Genomic DNA, 22,804 nt, shown 5'->3' with positions numbered 1-22,804 from the left:
TTGGTGTTTAAAACCAACCAATAAATCAATATCAAGTTGCTGTTTAGTTTATAGAACCATTGATACGTGGTATTGTTTATAAACATATCTTTAAAAAAGATCAATTTTTACGTTGAAATTTTGATGTGTTGGGAACATTCGATTGGCTACCGTTGTGAAGATTTTAAATTGTCTTATTATTGGAAAAGACACATTTATCAAATCTAAATGGCGTGAATCCCTATATTACAACTTGTTTGCCAGTTCTCATTTACAGTGGAGGACCTTTTTCTCGGACGCAACTTAAGTTTGGAGCAAAGCGTTGTGAAAAACAGGGTCGAAAAATACAAGAGGGACAGTCAAACTTAGAGATCGAAAGGTCTAGATCGTTTGTAAACCATAGTTTTATTGTTTTTATTCAATCAATTACTGTGATTCTGGTTATGATTTTTTTTTTTTCAATTGAGTCTCTATTTTGTCTTGGAGAAAGTCGTACTCTGTTCCGATTAATCTGCTTCAAAGGTTATTTAAAATTGGTTTCCAAGCAGTTTTTGTTTCTCAAGTGTACTATTGTGATGAAGAGCAACTCGATGGATATAACCATTGGACTAGGATGTGCCTACTCTTCAAAAGCACATGAGACCACTCGAGAGTTTGTTGTTTATTTGAGTTGCACAGTCTTTGGTATATCACATGTGCTGTTTCTTTTAAGAAAGTAAATAAAAATAGTTGTTAATTAGCATGGTAAATTTGAACTTACGTATATCTTTTGCTTGTTCGCCATGAAAACTGCAAAAAAGGAAACATGATTTCAAGATAGATATAAACATCACATAAGTTAAGATTATATGCCTATATATCATAAAATACATAAAACGTCTTCATTTGGTAGTTTATACGCCAAATCGATAAATCGTTTATTTGGAATAAAAAATTGCTGTTAATGCATATCAAATTCACAAACAATGTATGCATAGTTTCTTTTGAATTTCGTTAATATCTATACATATAACATCTAATATAAAAAAGAAGATGTGATATGATTGCCAATGAGACAACTGTCCACAACCATACCAAAATGACACAGAAATTAACAATTATAGGTCACTGTACGGCCTTCAACAATGAGCAATGTCCATACCGCACCCATACCGCATAGTCAGCTATAAAAGGCCCTGACATGACAATGTAAATCTATTCAAACGAGAAAACTGACGTTCTAAATTATAATCTTGGTACCTTTGATAACTACTAATGATGTACTATTTGAAACGGGCATACCTCCAATAACGACATGACATATCAAAGCTCCGAAATCCAAATTACTTTGCACATCATTTATAGCTGATATTTCTTCTGCTGTTTCTGCATTCTTTATTACAATAGGGGATTCTGATTTTCTGACAGTCCACGGAGTCTTTAAATTTGTGATATGTTCAGTTGCTTGTTCAGTAGACCCGTCATTTGCAAGCGTTAAAATTGTTGCGTCTGGACTGTTTTTCTACAAAAGCAGATTATTAGAAATGCACAGATATTGTCTCGAATAGTGTCCCTTAAAGTAATCGAATGGATTATCTTAAGGGTTTTATTTGATAATAACATGTATCTTACTTACTAAAACTATAGCCATTTTTTTTTATCAATGAAGGATACCTATGAGAGGCCCATCCTGAACAATTTCATAAAGTATTGTATCACTTTGAAAAATACCTTTAACAAATAACATGTTGTTAAATTAATTTGGTACCTTAAATCGAATAATCGGGAGTAATAAACTGCTAGCACTGACTAAAACGTCTTTATGCAATCCACCATTGCGCAATGAAATAATTACTGGTAGAACTTTCTCATCTAACACATCTGAAAATGTAAAAGTAATATCATAATGCAAATATTATAAAAAAAATAACATATACCTTTTAATAGAGAGGAGACAGATACCAAAGGGACATTCAAGCTTATAAGTAAAAAAAAATAAACTGACATGGCAAATACAAAGAAAAAGTCAAAAAAGACAGCATACGAATCAAAACATAGAAAACAAACAAATGAGTAACAAGGAGTTTATAACATAATGTCAAATTCAAAAAACACGTGTCCCGGATTGTGGTTACAACAAATATTGGAATATATATTGCATCATCTATGAAAAAGACATGTCATACCTATCATCAAATTCGTGATGTCGTCCGTAAAATTTGTAAATAAATCAATGTGACTTCAACATTTGAAAATGTTGGTGGTTATTGCATGTAGGATCCTTATGATTCGCAAGCAACTATCTTTCGAGGAAAGCATACTAAATAAACATAAGCACTGGAGTATTATTTAAACTAGGATGTAAACATCTCAATATGCAGGTGCTACAAAGAAATTGCAGTTCATAGGACTTGAAAATCATCACTTTTGTTGTAAATTTAATAATATTTTTGGAATACTTACATTCTGCCATTCTGATGAAGTATTTGATTTCAGTTTCCTTTGTGTTTGTATCGCCTTTTTCGAAAATCCGGAATCCTTTCTTTACTAATTCCTTTATTTGATTAAAACAACAATGTATATCAATTCATTCCGTCAAATTACTGTTTAACAAACAATTCGACTCAAAAGCAAAACATACACTAAAAAAGTCCAAAAGTCCGAAAAAAACACTTTTTGTATTAGTTTGCATGGGCTATTACTCGACATTCTAAAAAAAAGTATGACTTGTGTCTTAATTTTTTCTTAACAACCTGTATGATTAGTATAGTGTTTTTGTAATTTTTTTAAGAGCTGGAATGTTATGCAATTTATATTATATGAATCATATATGCAAAGAGTCAGATGCTAGTTGAAATCAAAAATATGTAATATGTGTACTATGTTTGCTATATGATACATAAATGTTATCTACAATTACCTTGATTGTATGATTACTGGTGGTATGGTGAATACATACAACTCGTGAAGAACCATGCAGAAATAATACCTTCTTTCCGATGACATGGCATGGTAATTTTGTCTTTTCTGTAACATGATCGTTGCAGAATAATATTGAAATACGATAACATTAATATAATCCAAAAGGATCTCTGTATTTGATAATTTTATTAAATATCAGCCTGTATAAAACAGAAGAGGCCAACATATAACAATACAATCTGTCAGGTTTATTATTACGTTCGTGAAATATGAAACATAAATTACATACTTAATTTCTTAATAAAAGTAATAGTTTTCTATCATAATATGATTAATTCATTTATATGACCAAACAATCGGAATTATATCAAGAAACGAAAAAATTAAGCTTAAAAAATAAGTCGTGTAATACGTTTTATACAACAGAGACGCGAAATAAAGATAAATAAATATTAAAAACGTATGATGTATGCATAATTACTATAACTTTAATAGTTTATAGTTACCTACTTGAATATTCAAAGACTTCATCCATTAGGAGACATTTGTCTTTTTTGTGATCTGTGTCTTGATTATTCGCAAAAATGAGATACAACACAGGTTTGTATGAGCGTTTCAGTTCCTTTTCAATCCGATACCGTATGTTCACCTGAATCTGTATAATTTAATTGGTATTTAAAAAAGTAAAGCAAATATACCAAGTCAAATTTCAATGGGAAGTCCAGTAAAACAAAAAAATTAAATGCAACGAATTAACACAACCAGTGAAAAAACCTGCCATAGTCCTTTCTCCTTGACATGGTACAGACTTTTTTCTGAAGAAAATGATTATTTCAAATTGGTTATATAGCTTACTTAATTGAACATGTTTATGATGTGCACCATTTTATACAAACAAATCCTTTTACCAACATAATATATGGCTAAATCAGATACCTTTCTAAAACATATCATCTGAACTACATTTATCTTTTTTATTCCATCATCATATATTGAAATGATGCAAGTCACGATCAAAGCTCAAAAACGGACAATATTAATTTTTTTTTTTTTTTTGCATCTTGTATGTTTTTAATAATACCGCAATTTAAGACATAAAAAAAAGGTTCGCTCAACACATGCCATTTGAAACAAGACGTATTTAAAGAAAAAATATTTTAATAAAAAAAAAACTCACAGTGTACGTACAAAAATCAATTACCTTTTCTGTTATGTTGTTGTGGTTGAATTCAACGTCAACATGGCCCAGAGTATCTATTCAAATAATTACAATTAAGAGGTTTTATAAAGTATTTGAAGCACGTCTTATTTAGCAAAATGAAACATGTTACGACCAAGTAGCCTGTAACTAATTGTATGTACGTTTATCAATCTTTGACGAGCGTATTATACTCTATACAGGTCTATCAATATGTTTTAATATGTGTGTATAAATTCGACTAAGATTCACATTTGGTCTCACATTGAAGTGAAATAAAGCACGTAATAATAAATTTCAATGGTCGAATCGAAGACCCTGTGTGCTCATTTACGTCTCTTTTTTATGTACATACCGACAGAATTTCTCGTTCGTTCAATTGTGAACGTTATCAAAGTTAATGGAAAGAAGTGGTGACAAATAAATGACCTCGTCTATTGCAAAAGTCTTTATCACATAATTACCAATACTTCATTTTTTCAACCTCTCTCTTGGTTACGTTTCATTGACGACATTTGTATAAAATCGGATAAAATTGATTCTTTAGTATGAATGTGTCTTATATGTCATTGTCAATCTTCCTTTTAACTTGATCAATTTCGTAAATTGTATTATTGCATATGGAAAAGTTGTTGATACTGACAAAGGCCATTTGTTATGCAGAAATATGAGGATATACGATATCATATTTTGTTATTCCTATATTATTTACTTTTACCTTTTTTCGTTCCACAAACATAAGTTATATAAATGTACTATACAATTCCGATATCTAATGATTTGTTTTTTTCTCGGACCGTTCACCGTAAACAAATATATAATAAAAGATGTGTTTAGCAACAACGATACATGTATTTGTAATTTTTTCCGGTATGTGAAGAAACAAGATTAAATTTCAAGAAAAACATAATTTTTCAGTAGTTTTGATATTGAGCCATATAGTCTGGTGAAGATCCTTGCTCGTTATGTTTTATGCATGTTCAACATTACATTGTACCTTTATTATTTCAACACAGACGTTATTATGTCTTAAAGATACTTGATTTAAAGAGTAAATAATTGTAACCTTTTCCCAGTATCGGAAGATGGTCCGGATAAAACTGCCGTGCTTCTGCAACCTCGCATTGTAGTTCCAAAATATTGTGTCGACTTCTTTTATGATTAGTCAACCATTGTACGTCAACTAAATCCTCACGTATTGCTAGTACTACACCTTGAATTGAAACATCAGTTCGGTAATATATCAGTAAAAAGTTCATTGTGTTTTCTATTTTTACGGTTACGTGTTAAAATCTATTAATACGAACAGAATATCTATATCTTTATCAACAACGACTGTTTGATTATCATAAGTAATGTATTTACGGAAGTGACGAATGAAATCATACCCAATCCCTGCCACATAAAAATGCAATGATTTTGAACGTTTTAAATTAAACTTCCACATGTTCCATAGATGACCCGCCGTGGTATAGTGGTTAGTGCATCGGACTTCTAACACAAAGGTTCCTGGTTCGATTCCCGTCTGGGATGAAAATTTCAGGGACTGAATTTTCGGCGCTCCCTTAATACCATTTGCGAGTATGGTCTTGAGGAAACGATGATAGTCCGTCGGAAGTAGTAAGCCATATCTCTTGCACGTTAAAGGCACCCTTGTAGATTTCGATAAAGAGCAGGCTAATGCCGCTACAAGGCAGCACTCGCACCCGCAAAGTGGAAAGGGATTAATATAAGTTGCAAAACTTGTTTCCCAACCCACTATAATTAAATATGTTTAAAGTAAAATTAAAAATTAGGTGCAATACATGCAATCGTTTAGCTTTACAGTTTAAAGGTGACAAAAGAGGGATGAAAGATATCAGAGGGACAGTTAAACTCATAGATTGAAAATAAACTGACAACGCCATGACTTAAAATAAAAAGACAAACAGACACATAATAGTACAGAAGACACAATGCATTGCATTTTTTCTGCAATATATGCAGTTCTCATTGATCACTACAAACATTATTATTTATTTTGAAAGTGAATGAAAATTTCTCAAATGCCCTTTTCTCTTCACTGATCACATTTGATCAATGACGTGCATAATTTGTTTTGATTTCGATTATGTCTAATTATATTAATGAAATGTGCAATTACTATCGTATTGCCTTCGGTAATTACTTTTACTCCTTTTTAAACCTGTTGTTAAGGAGTTTATCTTAAGTAAACATATACATTTATACATCATATTAATATTTTCATTTAAAGTTTCCATCTGAATAAGTTAGACGAATTGATTTACCCTTTCAGATATATATATTTCAGAGAAAAGAACGCAAAAATATAGTTGCTTTTAAGTCTATAAATCAAAGTGCAAAATGTGGGGCAAATAACCTAAATAAAAGTATCTGTTTGATGGTTCTAGTCACTACACATTTTCACCACTCTCTTTTGCTTTTTATAACAAAACCGTACAAATGTTTGTAGATATTTCGATCCCTCATAAGACCATCTAAGTGATTGCATTGGGATGTTTTAAAATGTCATGTAGTCATGTTTATCAAATATATTCTATCAAAAACTACCACATAGGGGGAAAATTAATTTTTAGTATGACAATTAACTGTAATGTATGTACCTCTTTTTCTGTTATCTTTTCGAAGCGACACTTCTGCATTCTCGAGTATGCCACATGCAAATGCATAACCAGTCAGTTTGACATCAAACCGAGCTGGCAGTTCTTTTCTGTAACACAGAGATGAAATGGTTGTTTTTATGAAATGAGCTTTCATCGTGCAAATACGTTTTGCTGTTGTAGAATTTGTATATAAAAAAGGTATATTTCTTTCCCTTACTCTTTTAGTATTATGGAGCTTGCAACTGTTACTCTTGGTTATGTCAAATAACGTCTATTAATTTCTGAAAACAAAACTTGTTTACAGATACCCGTATCAGCTTTACAAATGATACATATTGATCTTGAAGTATCAATTCTAGGAACTGATATTATTTGTCATCTTATTTACGTCGTTATGTGTTGTTTTTTTTTTTTATCTTCGTATATTTTTAATTAGTTGATAATTATTGTTGTAATATCCCTTCGGTGTTGCTCAGTATTTATAAATCCCTACATTGTGCTATTGTCTCATTTATTTGTTGACATAATCTTGATAATTGATTGTTTCTTTAGTAACTGATTCAGATTATACCAATGTTGATAGCTGTATCCCAATTTTTGATATGTTTACTATCATGTCTAATTGCTTTGCTCACACTTTGTTGTCAATACAGAGATATTTTGTGCGACTGCTTTACAAGATGGGGTTTTCGTTAGCTATCAACATGATCAAACCAGGTTTAATTCATAATTTTCTATAAAATTAATACGGTATGCTTAAAAACAAACAACATTGAACATTTTTTTTTCTCAAAAACAACTCAAAAAAATATTTATGTGTTTAAAGGTGTGTATCGCCTCTTTAAGAATTGATGTCTGTTTTGTGATAGCCATGTTGTACTACCTGAGAACGCTGTGGTGCTCATAAAGAACTATCGGAGGTTAAGAAGCAGGTAATTCTAGTGGAGATGATTATAATCGAACTCACAACAATGTTAGCAGGCTGGAAATACATAAATAGGGCTTCTTATCCCATTCAGCCACCAACGTCCCAAAACAAAGAATAAAGGATAAAAGAGGGGAAATAATTGAGATTCAAATAGTCGATTATTACCCTTTTGAATCCTCACTTTGAATGCGACTGAAGATATGATTGACATTGTGCTCATCAACCATATAGCAGACTGTGCAAAGATCATAGCTGTCGCAGTGAAGACATTTCCATCGTATGCCATGTAGAGGATACGTATAACATTCATCACATGTTACATTAGTATGTTTTACTCCTGGAACAAACAGTAAAATACAGGTTGGAATAATATATACTGCAATATAGTAGGCAGAGCTGATAAAATTAAGAAACATCTCTCAAATGAATAGTGTTAGTTTCTATTTTCATCAAGATCGCTGAAACCTAAACATTTAAAATCAAGCATATTAACATTGACTATATGATTTTTACGTATTTTGCAATGATAGACGTTAAAAAGAAAGAAGCTCCCTCATAATAAATAATAAAAATAAGAAGATATTTTATATTTGATATTTATATATTTTATATATGTTAAGGATATGACAATCAACCAGATAACAACTTGAGGTCACCGTGTGGATTACGTTTCTGGTTTTACCATCAATGCAGAATCTTTGAAAGCCAAGGATTTATAAGAAACAAGGCAGTTTAAGAGTAATATGATAACAAAGAACAAGAACATAATATACAAATATATCTGAATTGAATTTTGCCGAGGGAGTTGGAGATAGTTACATAGTAACAAAGTCAATGATGTCTTCTTTATTGGAAAATCTAGTATATAATTGATCAAATACACTGTTTGTACGGTTTTGTAAACTTGTGTTACTTGAAAACCTTCTACCACTTCCAATAAAATAAACGGAAAGTACCAAAGAGACATTGAAGGCGACGTCAAGATAACAAAAGCTTCTCATGATTCCAGTTATACTGGATATGATGCTTTACTGTTTACAAGATGAAGTTAAAAAAAATCCCACATACATGTTACAGAGTTACACATACTAACTATTTACTACCTGATGGTGCGTTGTCATATAGGCGAAGGTCAAGCGAGTCAATTTTTTCTTCCGGCTTGTCCCATTTAACATGAACTTCGTTTTTTAATTGATTTATGTTGACTATTGTACCAAAAGGTATTTCTTCTCTAGTTTTCTGTGATCTTTTAACTACTCTACAACCTTCCTCTATTCTTTCTATAAATGAAAACAATGATTCGAAAATGTCAAATTTAGGTGTAATCTATGTACATATGTATCATATCATTTCTTGAAAGTCTATGTTATCGATTGTGACATACACTATATTATATTTGAGTTTATAAGAGTAACATAACGGACATAAGTTTTCACTTACATCTATGAATTTACCGCATATGTTCCGCTGTATTGTTAAGACACAAAAAAAAAATTTGAAGATCATTAAAAATATGTTGACCTGACAAAATGACCACCTGACATCACATGATGGAATGAAAGAGCGAAATAAAACGGAGAAAATATTAACATGTGTTAAGTGGAACTATAAGTTTTCAAGTAGTGGAATCCATTTTATAATCAAATAGTTATTAAAGGAACCAGGCTTATAATTTAATACGCCAGACGCGCGTTTCATCTACATAAGACTCATCTGTGAAGGTGATGCAGATCTCCATAAACAGTTTGAATTGTGTTCTGACCTGTTCGAACAACCCGAGATCACATTTTATTCTTTCGTTTTGATAAAGACAAATATATAGACTAAGCAATTACAAATTTTAAAGATATCATTAGTTAATACCTGTAAGATAATTGCCGACTAAACGTAATTTAACCAGCTTCACTTTTTCTTCAGGTTGGATGTCCCATTGAACACGAGCTGTTTGTTTTGTTTTGTTGATCTTAACTATTGTGCCTAGATAATTTTCTTCGTTGGAAGTCGACAGTACTTTTACAACTCTTGAACCTTCCTTTTTTTCACTACAAATAAAACAAATACTCAAAAATGTAAAACCTAAGCATGCATTCTGTTAACATGTAAACATTTGTTAAATGCATTTCATTTTTAAAAGAGAGGAAATTATTAAAATTATTGTTCTAAATGTTATGCCAATTCAAACCAGTTATATTCAAAAAAAAAATAATACAATGTATTTATTAGAATTGAGAAATTTCATTTTGACAAAAATTTGGTAATATCAATTAGACTGTGAGCTACATTTTCTAATTCGATTTAAACGCGCTACAACTTGTTCGGTTATGTCAAGACAGTCAAACAAAATAATAAGAGCTGTAAAAAAAAAAGAGGCATACGTTTTCAAAAGATAATCGAATAAAGGCAACATTAGTTTACCGTTGTTCAAATATGAAACTCATAAGTAAAAAATAAACTGACAATGTCCAGGAAACTGTGCTGCTGCTATTAAATAATTTATAGCAGAACAGAAGCAGTATCATATGTATTTGGTCCCTATTTGTTAAGAACGTTTACTTACTGAATTCTTAATATATCATTAAACCTATTTCTGATTGTAAATTACCAGACCTTACATTAGGCGCCAACTTCCACATTTATCTTGAAAAGGATGTTTAAATTCACTTTTTCGAAAACCCGATATCAAATCTGATACATTCTGTTTAATCAAATATATACAACAGCCACGTGCACATTCTTAATAATTTTTATACAAAATACAATACAGTAATACCTGTTAGTGCAATGAAGATCAGACGCTAAACGTATATCATGCAGGTTAACTTTTTCTTCAATCTGGTCCCATTGAACATAAAGTTCCTTTCTAGCTTTCTTAACCATAACTATTGTGCCTAAAGGCATTTCTTCCTTAGGTGTCCATGATTTTTTTACTACTTTTGCTCCCTGTTCTATTTTGTCTATGAATACAAAAATATCAAAATGTCAAAACTTGTCCACTGGAATATTTGGATTAAAATATAACATTGACATGTAACTTCGGAATTTGAAATGAACGCAAATCAAATTAAGTCGGATACAAAAAATAACGAACATGTATTTTTTTTACATGGGATTGATAAGATATGTTTTTATTAATAGAATACATTCACATTCGTTATATCGACTACAGTATTTTTCTGGAAAACCTGTCCGACATTGTATCAGTGGTATAATATATATGCCATAGACTGAGAGATTAAAACATTTTAGAGTGTAAAATGTCACAAAAGAGGGACAAAATATACCAGAGGGAGAGTCAAACTAACAAATCGAAAATAAATTATGTTTGTCCATCTGATAAGTTAAGCCTTTTCCAACTGATTTTATAGTTCGTTTTTTATGTTGTACTGTTATACCACTGTCCCAGGTTAGGGGAGGGTTGGGATCCCGCTAACATGTTTAAACCCGCCACAATATGTATGTATGTGCCTGTCCAAAGTCAGGAGCCTGTAATTCAGTGGTTGTCGTTTGTTTATGTGTTACATATTTGTTTTTCGTTCATTTTGTTTTACATAAATAAGGCCGTTAGTTTTCTCGTTTGATTTTTTATATTGTCATTTCTGGGACTTTTATAGCTGACTATGCGACCTGGACTTTGCTCATTGTTCAAGGCCATACGTTAACCTATGGTTGTTAATTTCTGTGTCATTTTGGTCTCTTGTGGACAGTCGTCTCATTTGCCATCATACCACATCTTCTTTTTGTATATACAACGCCATGGCTAACAGACAAACAGTAGTGCACATGACACAACATAGAAAACTAAAGAATAAGCAGCACAAACCCTACTCAAACTGGGAGGGATCTCAAGTGTTCCGGAAGGGTAATCAGATCCTGCTCCACATGTTGCACCCGTCGTGTTGCTCATATTATAACATATCCGGTAAATTGTCTAATTAGGTAGGTCACATTCATGAACAGGAAGGGGATCGAAGTTACGACGTAAAGAACATATCCGATATCATCTGTAAAACGGTTATTTAGTTTTATGTTATATTTGTTATTCTCATCAGATTTTGTCTAATGCTTTGTTCGTTATTGTGTGTGTTACATTTTAATTTTTGTTTCTGTTGTGTCGATGTTCTCCTTTTATGTTTGATGCATTTCCTTCAGTTTTGGTTTGTAACCCGGATTTGTTTTTTTTTTCTATCGATTTATAAGTTTCTAACAGTGGTATACTACTGTTACCTTTAATTATTTAATAACGGTCAACCAACTCGTGATGGCGTCCGTAAAATTTACGAAGGGATGATTTCAACTTAACCATTTGAAAGTCTTGCTTTAATAACTTCCTTGTGAGCAGCAACCCTCTATCAAGAAAATCATGATAGTAAATACAAGCAAGGGAAATCGTTTCAATTGGGAGATATATACACCGTATGCAGGAGCTACATTTGTACTGGAATGTTGCTACTGAGAAATTGAAAATTCACAATTGGAAAGCTGAAATCATCTCTTTTGTCGTAAAGTTTTGTTTTCAACCGACCCTCATTGTCAATTTCTAGATGTAAGTCCAAATATGAGGCTGACTTAACTATACCTGTTGTTTCCTTTATCTCTAGTTCGATGGGATAGATACGGTCAACATAGTCACAAAATTTTTAAATTTTGAATTATTCAGTGAGAGAACATCATCTATATAGCGGAACGTAAAGTTAAAGAATATTGCTAGCTTCTTATCTTTCTTCCTAAGAAGTTCCTGTATGAAGTCAGCCTCATGATGATTATAAAGAAACAAATCGGAAAAAAGAGGGATTCAATTGGTTCCCAATGTAATGCCGGCAATTCTGTATTCAATCCCAATTGAGGATGTAGCAACCATGAAATATTATATGTGTTTGTTTAAGCGTTGTAAAAACCTAAATTGATTTAAATATTTGCCAAAGATTTGATGAAAAAATATTACATATACATTTTTGATACACTGGTTTCAAAACAGGCAGACATCAATTATTGGCTGTGCTTTTTAATACTTACAATTTCTTAATTCTTAATCAATCATCATCCTGTTTCTTTTTTGTATATTTTATCACTTGATATTAAAGGCAAAGCTTCATACATGTTCAGCCGTATGCATTACATTGACCTTTATGAATACCCAAAATCATATAGTTAAGATAGGCTTAGCTTAGTTCAAAAGAAAACAAGAGTTCACAATCAAAACTGAAAATATGAAAAGTGCGTACCAATGGGTGCATTGTCTAATAAACGTAGGTTTGATTTTCTTTCAGCATGTATGCCGCTTACTGTGCTGTTGTTTATAGTTGTTCGAGATATCAATACTACTCTTGAACTTTTTTCTTTTTTCTCTATAGAAAATACAATCATTCATAAATTCTTATATAATTCATGTAAAAACATGTGTTTCTTCAAATTGTTTTGTCAAGGTACACTTATAAAGATATGAAATGTAACTTGAATATTTCAACTTTTAGTCAAAGGCAAACAAAAACATCACTCATTTAGATAATGCTAAACTCCTCAGCTAAATATACTTAAAGCCGTAAGGGAGGTAAAAAAAATCGTATCTAGTTAAGATCTAAAACATAAATGAAGTGAATTTACTTTAACTTTTACGTTTTTGTAGTTTTCAAAAGCGTGACAACAATTAAATTATTATTTGTTAGAGTCCACAGTACAATAACAAAATACTGAACCTCGAGGAAAATTCCAAATGGAAAATTCCTAAGCATCTATGATTGCGTTAGTTATTGTGTTTTCTACAACATGGTTTGAACTTTAAAAAATCCATTTGTCGGACAAAAGCTGGTTTCTGTCGAATGTAGCAAATGTACGATTGAGTGTCTGAGATCATACGAGAAAATATTAAAGGTGATGAATACATCAGGTGAGTTTGTCAACCGATTGTTTTTTCCAAATTTTGACAATCACCACATAACTGAAAGACCTGTTATCGTCGATGACAGCGGTCAATGGATGTATTACCTACCTTCAACGTGAAACCGTGACTTCTTCTCTAATATAGCCCAATAGAGCATGTTTATGATAAATAGGGCGGTTTTCAACGCCAGTCTAAATTTCCCGACAAAATACACGTCGGTTTGGAGCAGAATCGCACCTCAAATTAAAGCATCTTCCACAGTCGAGATGCAAGGTTAAATATGTCATTCATGCAAATGGTGGTTTAATTCCATTTTACACTTTGAACTATGCAAGTCGTTAAATGACTTTCAATTGACCTTCTTTCTCACTGAAATCTTTTCTGTAATTATGAACTCAGAAGGTCAATACTTAAATGGTCATGTTAACTGGGTTTGTGATTTAGTGAAAAGCCATTGATCAATAGTTATCAAAGGTACCAGGCTTATAATTTAGAACGCCAGGCGCTCGTTTCGTCTACACAAGACTCATCAGTGATGCTCATATCACAATCTTTAAAAAGCCAAACAAGTACGAAGTTGAAGAGCATTGAAGATCCAAAATTCCAAAAAGTTGTGCCAAATACAATTATCATTTAATTTGCGTGTTCTTTATTTTCGTGCAACGACCAAATATGCCAGATTGTATTGTTTTTTTTTGTTTGGTTTTTTTTTGCGAATTCTGATTCGTAATTCTTTTCGATTAAAGAATTCGTTAAGTAGAAATGATAAATAACAGAAACTAAAGATTAAAGACCTAGGGCCCCACAAACGTGACGTTGGTTAAAATGAGTGACCCATTCAAGATAAAAAAAAAGTTTTAAAAAATACAATTTGATCATACCTCTTGGCGCATCGTCAAGTAAGCGGAGGTCTAACAGGTTAACTTTCTCTTCAAGCTTGTCCCATTGCACATGGACTTCTTTTCCTGATTTCTTCACCTTGACTATTGTGCCTAACTGCATATCTTCCTTGGGTGTCCATGATGTTTTGATTACTCTTGACCGTTCTTTGATTTTTTCTTTAAATATATATATTCCAGGTTTAAGAGCATGTAAACAGATTTTTTTCACGATTTTATATCAGCTCAAAAAACACAGCCTTAATCTAAAATATTGCTTCAAGTGAACATTTAAATAAATTTGAATGGTTTTTTCACCTTTACTAACATGATTATCAGTAGGTTGCTTGGTTAGTAAATTGTGTGCATTACATGAACTAGCATTAAACATGTTCAATTCTTCATTACATTTGGTGTATTGAAAAATATAAATTTAGCATACTGTTAAATTTGACAAATTTTGTATTCATTTAGAAATACTTCCATATATCGGCTTGGTTTGTTTGATTCATTGAAAACTGTCTTGAATATACGCTTGATGACACATAGGTTATTGTTGTACCCCTTTTTTGACATTTTCACCTATTGTTTTGTTAGTTCAAACCTTGCTTTTAACATTGTGAAATTTTATTGACTGCCATACAATTAAGAGGTTTAATTAGCATTAAACACATGGAAATGCTTCTACGCATTCAGGAAATAAACATTTGTTTTTAATTCGCTGGATGTGTTCAGCATTAATTTTCCTTTTGACAAGGGACTTCAGATTTCAATTTTCGTTGTAATCGGTATTTTCGTTATTTTACTTTTTACATTGCATGTTGATAGATATCGAGTGTAGTCACTATTATTATTCAAATACTGTGGATTCATTTTTATTCGTTGGAAACAAATTTTCGTTGGTTTCGTGGGAAGAGGTGAACCACGAATTCAAATATTCAACGAATACCATATTTTCAATAGGCTTTGCATACAGAGATTGGCAAAACCACGAAATCAAATATCCACGAAAACGCAAGTTTTCAGCAATCCACGAAAATTGATACCCACGAAAATAAATGAATCCACAGTATGCTTAAATGCGAAGGTGATGATAACATTCTCTTTAATATTATGATTTTAGCATCCGAATAACATATCTACTAGTATATATGTATATAAACACTTCTTGCAACGACACAAACCTCCAGCATAGCGATCAGTAATTTTTTCTCCAGCGAAAGTAGAAAAATAAGATAAATAACCCTGGACTCGTGGTTCATCTTGAATTTCTGTCTATAAAAAAGTATTTATTTCAATATAAATAATTATTCAAATTATCTGAACATTCAAATGCTTTGAAATGCATAGTTATGAATAAACAATCATTACACCATGTCTATTTAATGTCTCCTCGACTGCTTTTCCAAAATTTTCGAAAATGTCAATTCATCAAAATATAGTCCATCCAATCGTTAAACATATACAAATATAAACAGTTCAGAAACTGCCAAAAAATAAACAAACATTTATCTTTACATATCAATAAACTGATACATACCTGTAGAGTCAAATTCACCGAAGATACCAACGTTATTTTGACACAGATTTTTATAAATGTATAAAACGTTATAAAGAAGAAAAAAACAAACATCTATGATCTTAATTGGAATTTGATCGTCTGAATTTTAATGTTTTAAATTTAAACAAGCCTTTGTGTTAGATCGAGAGTGTCTGAAAGTATTAATGTTTAGTTGAAAAGCTCTACCTTTTGATTATGTCGGGTTTTTTTCAATTTCCCTCATGGAATTTACCAAAGCCAGAGGGTTCCGTATTTTTGTTATACTGCTTTTGAGTAGTTTACCAGAATATTTGTTTGAAAACCGCATATAGTCTGAAATTCGAACGTCAAAAATACACCTTTTAATTTTGTGGTGGCACTTACAGATATATTTCAACTAGACACATTCCTAGGTCAGGGTCCTTTACTGATACTGTTTTTTATTTTATTTATTTTTTTTTTTGGGGGGGGGGGTAAGAACATCTGATTTGTCATATTTTTATATAGATTCTCTGGTTCAAATTAGGACCATGGGTAGCGTATAAAGAAACAATAGATGTGTTGGTATGATAAGAGGACCATGGGTAGCGTATAAAGAAACAATAGATGTGTTGGTATGATAAGAGGACCATGGGTAGCGTATAAAAAAACAAAAGATGTGTTGGTATGATAAGAGGACCATGGGTACCGTATAAAGAAACAATAGATGTGTTGGTATGATAAGAGGACCATGGGTACCGTATAAAGAAACAATAGATGTGTTGGTATGATAACAGGACCATGGGTACCGTATAAAGAAACAATAGATGTGTTGGTATGATAAGAGGACCATGGGTACCGTATAAAGAAACAATAGATGTGTTGGTATGATAAGAGGACCATGGGTACCGTATAAAGAAACAATAACAATAGATGTGTTGGTATGATAAGAGGACCATGGGTAGCGTATAAAGAAACAATAGATGTGTTGATATGATAAGAGGACCATGGGTAGCGTATAAAGAAACAATAGATGTGTTGGTATGATAAGAGGACCATTGGTACCGTATAAAAAAAACAATAGATGTGTTGGTATGATAAGAGGACCATGGGTACCGTATAAAGAAACAATAGATTTGTTGGTATGATAAGAGGACCATGGGTAGCGTATAAAGAAACAATAGATGTGTTGGTATAATAAGTGGACCATTAGTACCGTATAAAAAAACAATAGATGTGTTGGTATGATAACAGGACCATGGGTAGCGTATAAAGAAAAAATAGATGTGTTGGTATGATAAGTTGACCATGGGTAGCGTATAAAGAAACAATAGATGTGTTGTTATGATAAGAGGACCATTGGTACCGTATAAAGAAACAATAGATGTGTTGGTATGATAAGAGGACCATGGGTAGCGTATAAAGAAAAAATAGATGTGTTGGTATGATAAGAGGACCATGGGTAGCGTATAAAGAAACAATAGATGTGTTGGTATGATAAGAGGACCATGGAAAGCGTATAAAGAAACAATAGATGTGTTGGTATGATAAGAGGACCATTGGTACCGTATAAAGAAACAATAGATGTGTTGGTATGATAAGAGGACCATGGGTACCGTATAAAGAACAATAGATGTGTTGGTATGATAAGAGGACCATGGGTAGCGTATCAAGAAACAATAGATGTGTTGGTATGATAAGAGGACCATGGAAAGCGTATAAAGAAACAATAGATGTGTTGGTATGATAAGGGGACCATTGGTACCGTATAAAGAAACAATAGATGTGTTGGTATGATAAGAGGACCATGGGTACCGTATAAAGAACAATAGATGTGTTGGTATGATAAGAGGACCATGGGTACCGTATCAAGAAACAATAGATGTGTTGGTATGATAAGTATTATCAAAAAGTCGACTATTGGACAGAAGAAGTATAATAATAAAAAAGAGTTTGAAAAATCATTTTTATCATAACTGGGAGAATCGCATCAACTCTTAAGAAAGTCAAACGATTTAAAGAAAAATATAAAATGCATACAGATATAAGGTCATAATTATTGTTGTCGTGCTCTTCTGTGATTGGCTGTGCTGGCCTTATGTCATCAAATACGTCTTTTCTTGAAATATCACCTAGAGTCTCCATCTTAAAACCATCTTTTGTAGAAGAAACCGCTGTCATACCTATAAATCATAATTGATAAATCCTACCTTTATATTTTACAAATGATTCGTCATTAAATAGAAGAAAACAGGTAATCTGAAACGCAATAACTTCTGTAATACATATATGAATCGTTTATGTATTGAAAATATTGATATTTGTTATAGGCAATATATTCTCAGGTTGTTACAAATTATTTATTGAAATTTATTATCATAAAAGTATAAGTCTAAATTCAAATATATAAAATTGGAAGGGCAATATATCAAAGTAAAATAAACTAAGAGTTGTGAACAGGGAAAAACCTTTAGGTGGTGGGAGGGCAAGCGTCTTACATATTACACATGTAGTCATATTAAGTGGACCGAAATTGAAACCATGGGTTAAAGCATCATTATAAAGAACGTTTCTTTAGCAAAGCTGAATTAATGTTATAAATTTATGTTCTTAGTTTCTAGATATTCATCCACCTTTTAACCTTTCTGATGTTAAACATATAGTACCGTCCAGAAAATTAAGAGATGTTCAGATTAAAATTGTCATTTTGGATCAAACTTTATTGACTTGGAAACCAAATGTGTGTTAAGTATTTACCCAATGAATTTTTATAATTTCCTGTTTAATATATTTTTATAATAATTGTTAATAAGAACTATTTAGCCGTAACAAGCAATGGTTATATATTTGTTGAGTATTCATATGTTTGTAAATTATATCAACCACAACAATTTTTTTATTGTATTTTATTTGATCCTCATATCCTACACAAAAAGCAAATCAGTGGCATAAGAAAATGCAGTTATAAAATTGCAAAACACAATAATTTGTCCATAGTATACGGATGACCCATCCGCACAATCATTTTCTATGTTCAGTGGACATGTTAATCAATGTTAAAGTAACGATGTTGATCTAATAGACTCAATGTAAAAGAAAACATCCCTACCCTGGATTTTTTTCAGCATGTGACAGTGAACACATACTTTTTTATTTGGCCTTAGCTCGCGACCAATTATCACTGTATGAAATATGATATATCAAAACTTCGTAGCAGATTTGTAACATTTAAATACTAAGTTTGATATTTATGCATGTATTGATTCAAACATTTCAATAACGTTATAATTACACTGTACAACTAATTTGTTGTATGTGACTTTAATTAAATAGTTGATAGCATATAGAAATTTATATCACATATTATATATATAGTTATGTCAAAAGTTTTCAAAGACACTCACTGAGAGTTGTGTTCATTTATAAATGCATACAGATTTATATTTCACAATTAATGTCACTGAGGAATTTTTAAAGTGTTGAATCGTATTTCGTGTCGATATTTAAAATTCATTTACCAGGAATAGTTCTTTTATAGATAAAATTTAAACTTTAAAAAAGGTAATGAATAAAAAGAAACAAAAAACAAACTACAAATAACCTTGATATGTATTTTTAAATTTGTTTAAAGGAAAAATCTATAATTATATATTGTATTCAAAGTGGGTACAATACTAATTAGAAAAGCAGTGGATAAATAACCAATTTGTAATTTTAATATGGAACTTGGATATGAAAAATAAAACCATATGCCCTTTGTTGGCTGTCGTCGAACGATTACGGTTAATGTAATCAAGGTGATTGAAAGTAAAACAAAACATGATAGAATTTTGATTGAATTAAGCCATTTCAATTTATAATTTATATTATTCCACTGCATGTTGATTTTGATGGTGAAATCAACATTTGATTGGTTGAAACTATCACACGTGACGTCGAACAAAACTTCATATTCCCCTCTGAGTATCATATTCCCCTCTGAACATCATATTCCCCTCTGTAGATCGGGACCTCGTAATATGACGTTACGCGCGGTTAATGTGCATACCATTTTGAAAGTCGTTTAATTAAAATAGCGTTAGATAAGTCATTACTGTGTTTAAATTTATTCAAGCGTTAAAATAAAAAGACTATTAATTTACTTTTGATCCGCACTGTTTATGCCGTGTTTAGCTATTAAAACAAGCAGATAAGAAAACAAACGTATACAAATTAATATAGTATATTCAGTAAGTAAACGAAGCATAGACAGTGGAATAAAACATTCATTTCCCTAAGCTTCGAGAGATATGAAGATTTGTTCACCCAAGAAGATTCATATTTCACGAGGGCTTTCTATATTTTACTACAAATATCTTAATGTTCTTAATTTAAAATACAAAAAAAAACGCGTTTCTCTCTTTTCTTCATGTAAAGCAAACAGCCATAGACGACATTAATGTGTTATTAATTTTTGAAGAAAAACACTTATTAACGGTAACTTTATTTTTTAACAAATAAACATATTTTGTTTAAAAAGTGAGAAGAACTAATTTTCGAAATTATAACTTAAGAGGGATTGATATTTACGGATTAATAACAATTTATTAGTCCATAATTGCAGCCTTTGTTATTTCTCTGTGTGTGGTCATCAAACAACATATTCGTTACGGGATAAATGGCATTTTCTCTTTCCCAAGGCTCGACGAATTGACGTCATATACATTTGATCGAGAATTTATACCCGGACGATTACACAAATTGACATTTCTTAACACTTTTTAATGATTCTAACCCTTCATGCTATATTAAAAGCTAACCGTAAATTGTAGTGTCCATATTTGAAATTGTATTTAAACTTGGCCTTTCTCAGTCATGGCAAATTGTTTCGTCAATATTGGTGATAGTTCCATTCTAGGTTTCTAATGTAAGCAAATTCACTGTTTATTATCTAGCACAAAAACAATAGTTAGGGACAATAAGACAATAACAATCAAAACTAAGGAGTAATCAAATACTCAAAAAACCAAAGGACATTTACATCAACGGGTATAAATAATAAATAATGATGGCGACCGTAAAATGTCTTGCGTGATGACCTTAATTTGATTGAATCATAGCCATGTCTTAGCAACTTTTAAGAAAGCAGTATTCCTCGATCAACAAAATCAACGAACTTTGGGATAGCTTTAGAGTAACGTGTCAAATAAATCAGGCATTCCAGTATAGGAACGGACTAAAAAGAAATAAAAAATCATGACTTAAGTATCAATACACAGTGAGAAGTTTAAATTCACATTTTGCTTCATATGAAGTTTTTTAGTATGAAAACTGGTTTTGGAATTATTTTGTTTTCTTAACTGCGTATTGCTACCTTATATCTACAGAAAGGCGTCATCAGTATAACAGGCTAATTTATCCGTTTTAGAGCTGATTTCATATCATTTAATATTTATTATTAACGTAGTAAAACATAAAATAATACTTACTTTATCAAAGTTGTCATAGCAATCCAACAAATGATAACATTAACATGTCTATAACCAAGTTCAGTCACATTTTCAGAATTCTAGGTAAAGATCGTCATTTAAGGCATATTTGTAATGAAAAGATTTAATATGTTCGCGGAACCATGTGATATTTTAAAATTAAATATATGGGTAAAAATACAATATGCACTGTATGATAATCTGTATTTATTTAATGAAAAGAATACGTTTCAACGTATATGTTGAATACGAGATCAGATATGATACCAAAATGAATGACAGTCTATTTAAACATTTGTGTACAAATTAGAATTAATTGGTAAATATAGTATTGATGTACCTGTAGTTAAAGTATTTGACATTACTACTATATAAACCAAATTATCTCTTAGTTTCTGATTTTATGTATCGAATGCTGCAAACATTGATGAAAAGCCAAAAACAAAATCAAAGAAAGACTCAAATCAGGCGGTGATAGCGTAGTAAATGCCATTATTTTTTTTAAATAATTTTGCTTTTAAAAATTCTCAATAAACTGATAATATAGGTATTTCTTCGAGTGTTTAAGTGAGTAAAAACATGCAGAAATAAAAGAATAGTGAACTTGTGTAAAACCTGAAGTCATATTTAGTGCACCGAAAAAATTGTATGTTGTCTTTCTTTTATTAGGGTCAAAACAATTTTACAAGGAACGCGTTTTTTACATATCAATTAAAAAGTGATTTTTCCTATTTCTATATAAAACAATCTAATATCACTTGCTATGAAGTTGATATTAACGGATGTTTGCTTGTCCTGTTTTTGATTTTTTGACAGATTTTCGAAATACTTTGGTTTTATCCCTTTGAATGCGTTTAAATGTTTTGCTCATGACCCCCATTTTTTTATGAAATCTTTTACATGTATAATTATAAGCCATTTGTAACAGTCTTAAAAAATCTTATTTATTCTTAGATACTTTTTGAAAAACTTAAACTGGTCAATGATAAAGCTATGAAAAATCAAGACAGAACATTTTCCCGTAAATATTCCAATGGCTAATATCTCGAAAACAAACACATTGACCCCTGTATTTTTTTTTCTTTTTCTTTTTTCCTTAATTAATCCCCTTTCAATATAAACTAGTGTTATAGAAAACTATTTATTTTAAAACTGACCAGCAAACTTCTTTAACCTGCGTTTTCGCTAATTTTAAATAACATAATAACTGTAAATTTCATCATTTTATTGACGCCACTGTGACTCTACTGATATTTTTAGTTTTACTTTGTCTTTGTCGCAAATAATCGAATTTGGATTTCGTCGCATTTTTCATACCTTTTTTCATCCGGATATGGTCCTTTGTTTGCTCTTAAAACTTCTGACCAGTATGAATCATTTTTAAAAGAACGTTTTAATTGGATGTAACAAGAATATATAGGAGTACAACCA

At 31.2% G+C, this 22,804-nt stretch overlaps 1 protein-coding gene across 1 annotated transcript; it reads right to left on the bottom strand.

Annotated features, from left to right (window-relative positions):
- Window positions 1–715: 715 nt before the first annotated feature.
- On the bottom strand, window positions 716–21,508 carry LOC143077064 (uncharacterized). The gene is made up of 18 exons (XM_076252948.1): window positions 21,374–21,508; window positions 17,946–18,088; window positions 15,571–15,661; window positions 14,390–14,566; window positions 12,853–12,975; window positions 10,401–10,584; window positions 9,494–9,672; window positions 8,734–8,910; window positions 7,796–7,967; window positions 6,703–6,809; window positions 5,145–5,291; window positions 4,082–4,134; window positions 3,391–3,535; window positions 2,879–2,985; window positions 2,422–2,512; window positions 1,727–1,839; window positions 1,261–1,480; window positions 716–768 (listed from the first exon to the last, which is right to left on the bottom strand). Exons 2-18 carry the CDS (start codon window positions 18,084–18,086, stop codon window positions 716–718), a joined length of 2,280 nt encoding a protein of 759 aa, XP_076109063.1. The 5' UTR covers window positions 18,087–18,088; window positions 21,374–21,508.
- Between the last annotated feature and the right edge of the window lie 1,296 nt (window positions 21,509–22,804).

The sequence above is a fragment of the Mytilus galloprovincialis genome, chromosome 5, assembly GCF_965363235.1.
Source record: "Mytilus galloprovincialis chromosome 5, xbMytGall1.hap1.1, whole genome shotgun sequence".
NCBI lineage: Eukaryota > Metazoa > Mollusca > Bivalvia > Mytilida > Mytilidae > Mytilus > Mytilus galloprovincialis.
Note: the sequence above shows the minus strand (reverse complement) of the source record. Positions and strands in the feature narration are given on the sequence as shown.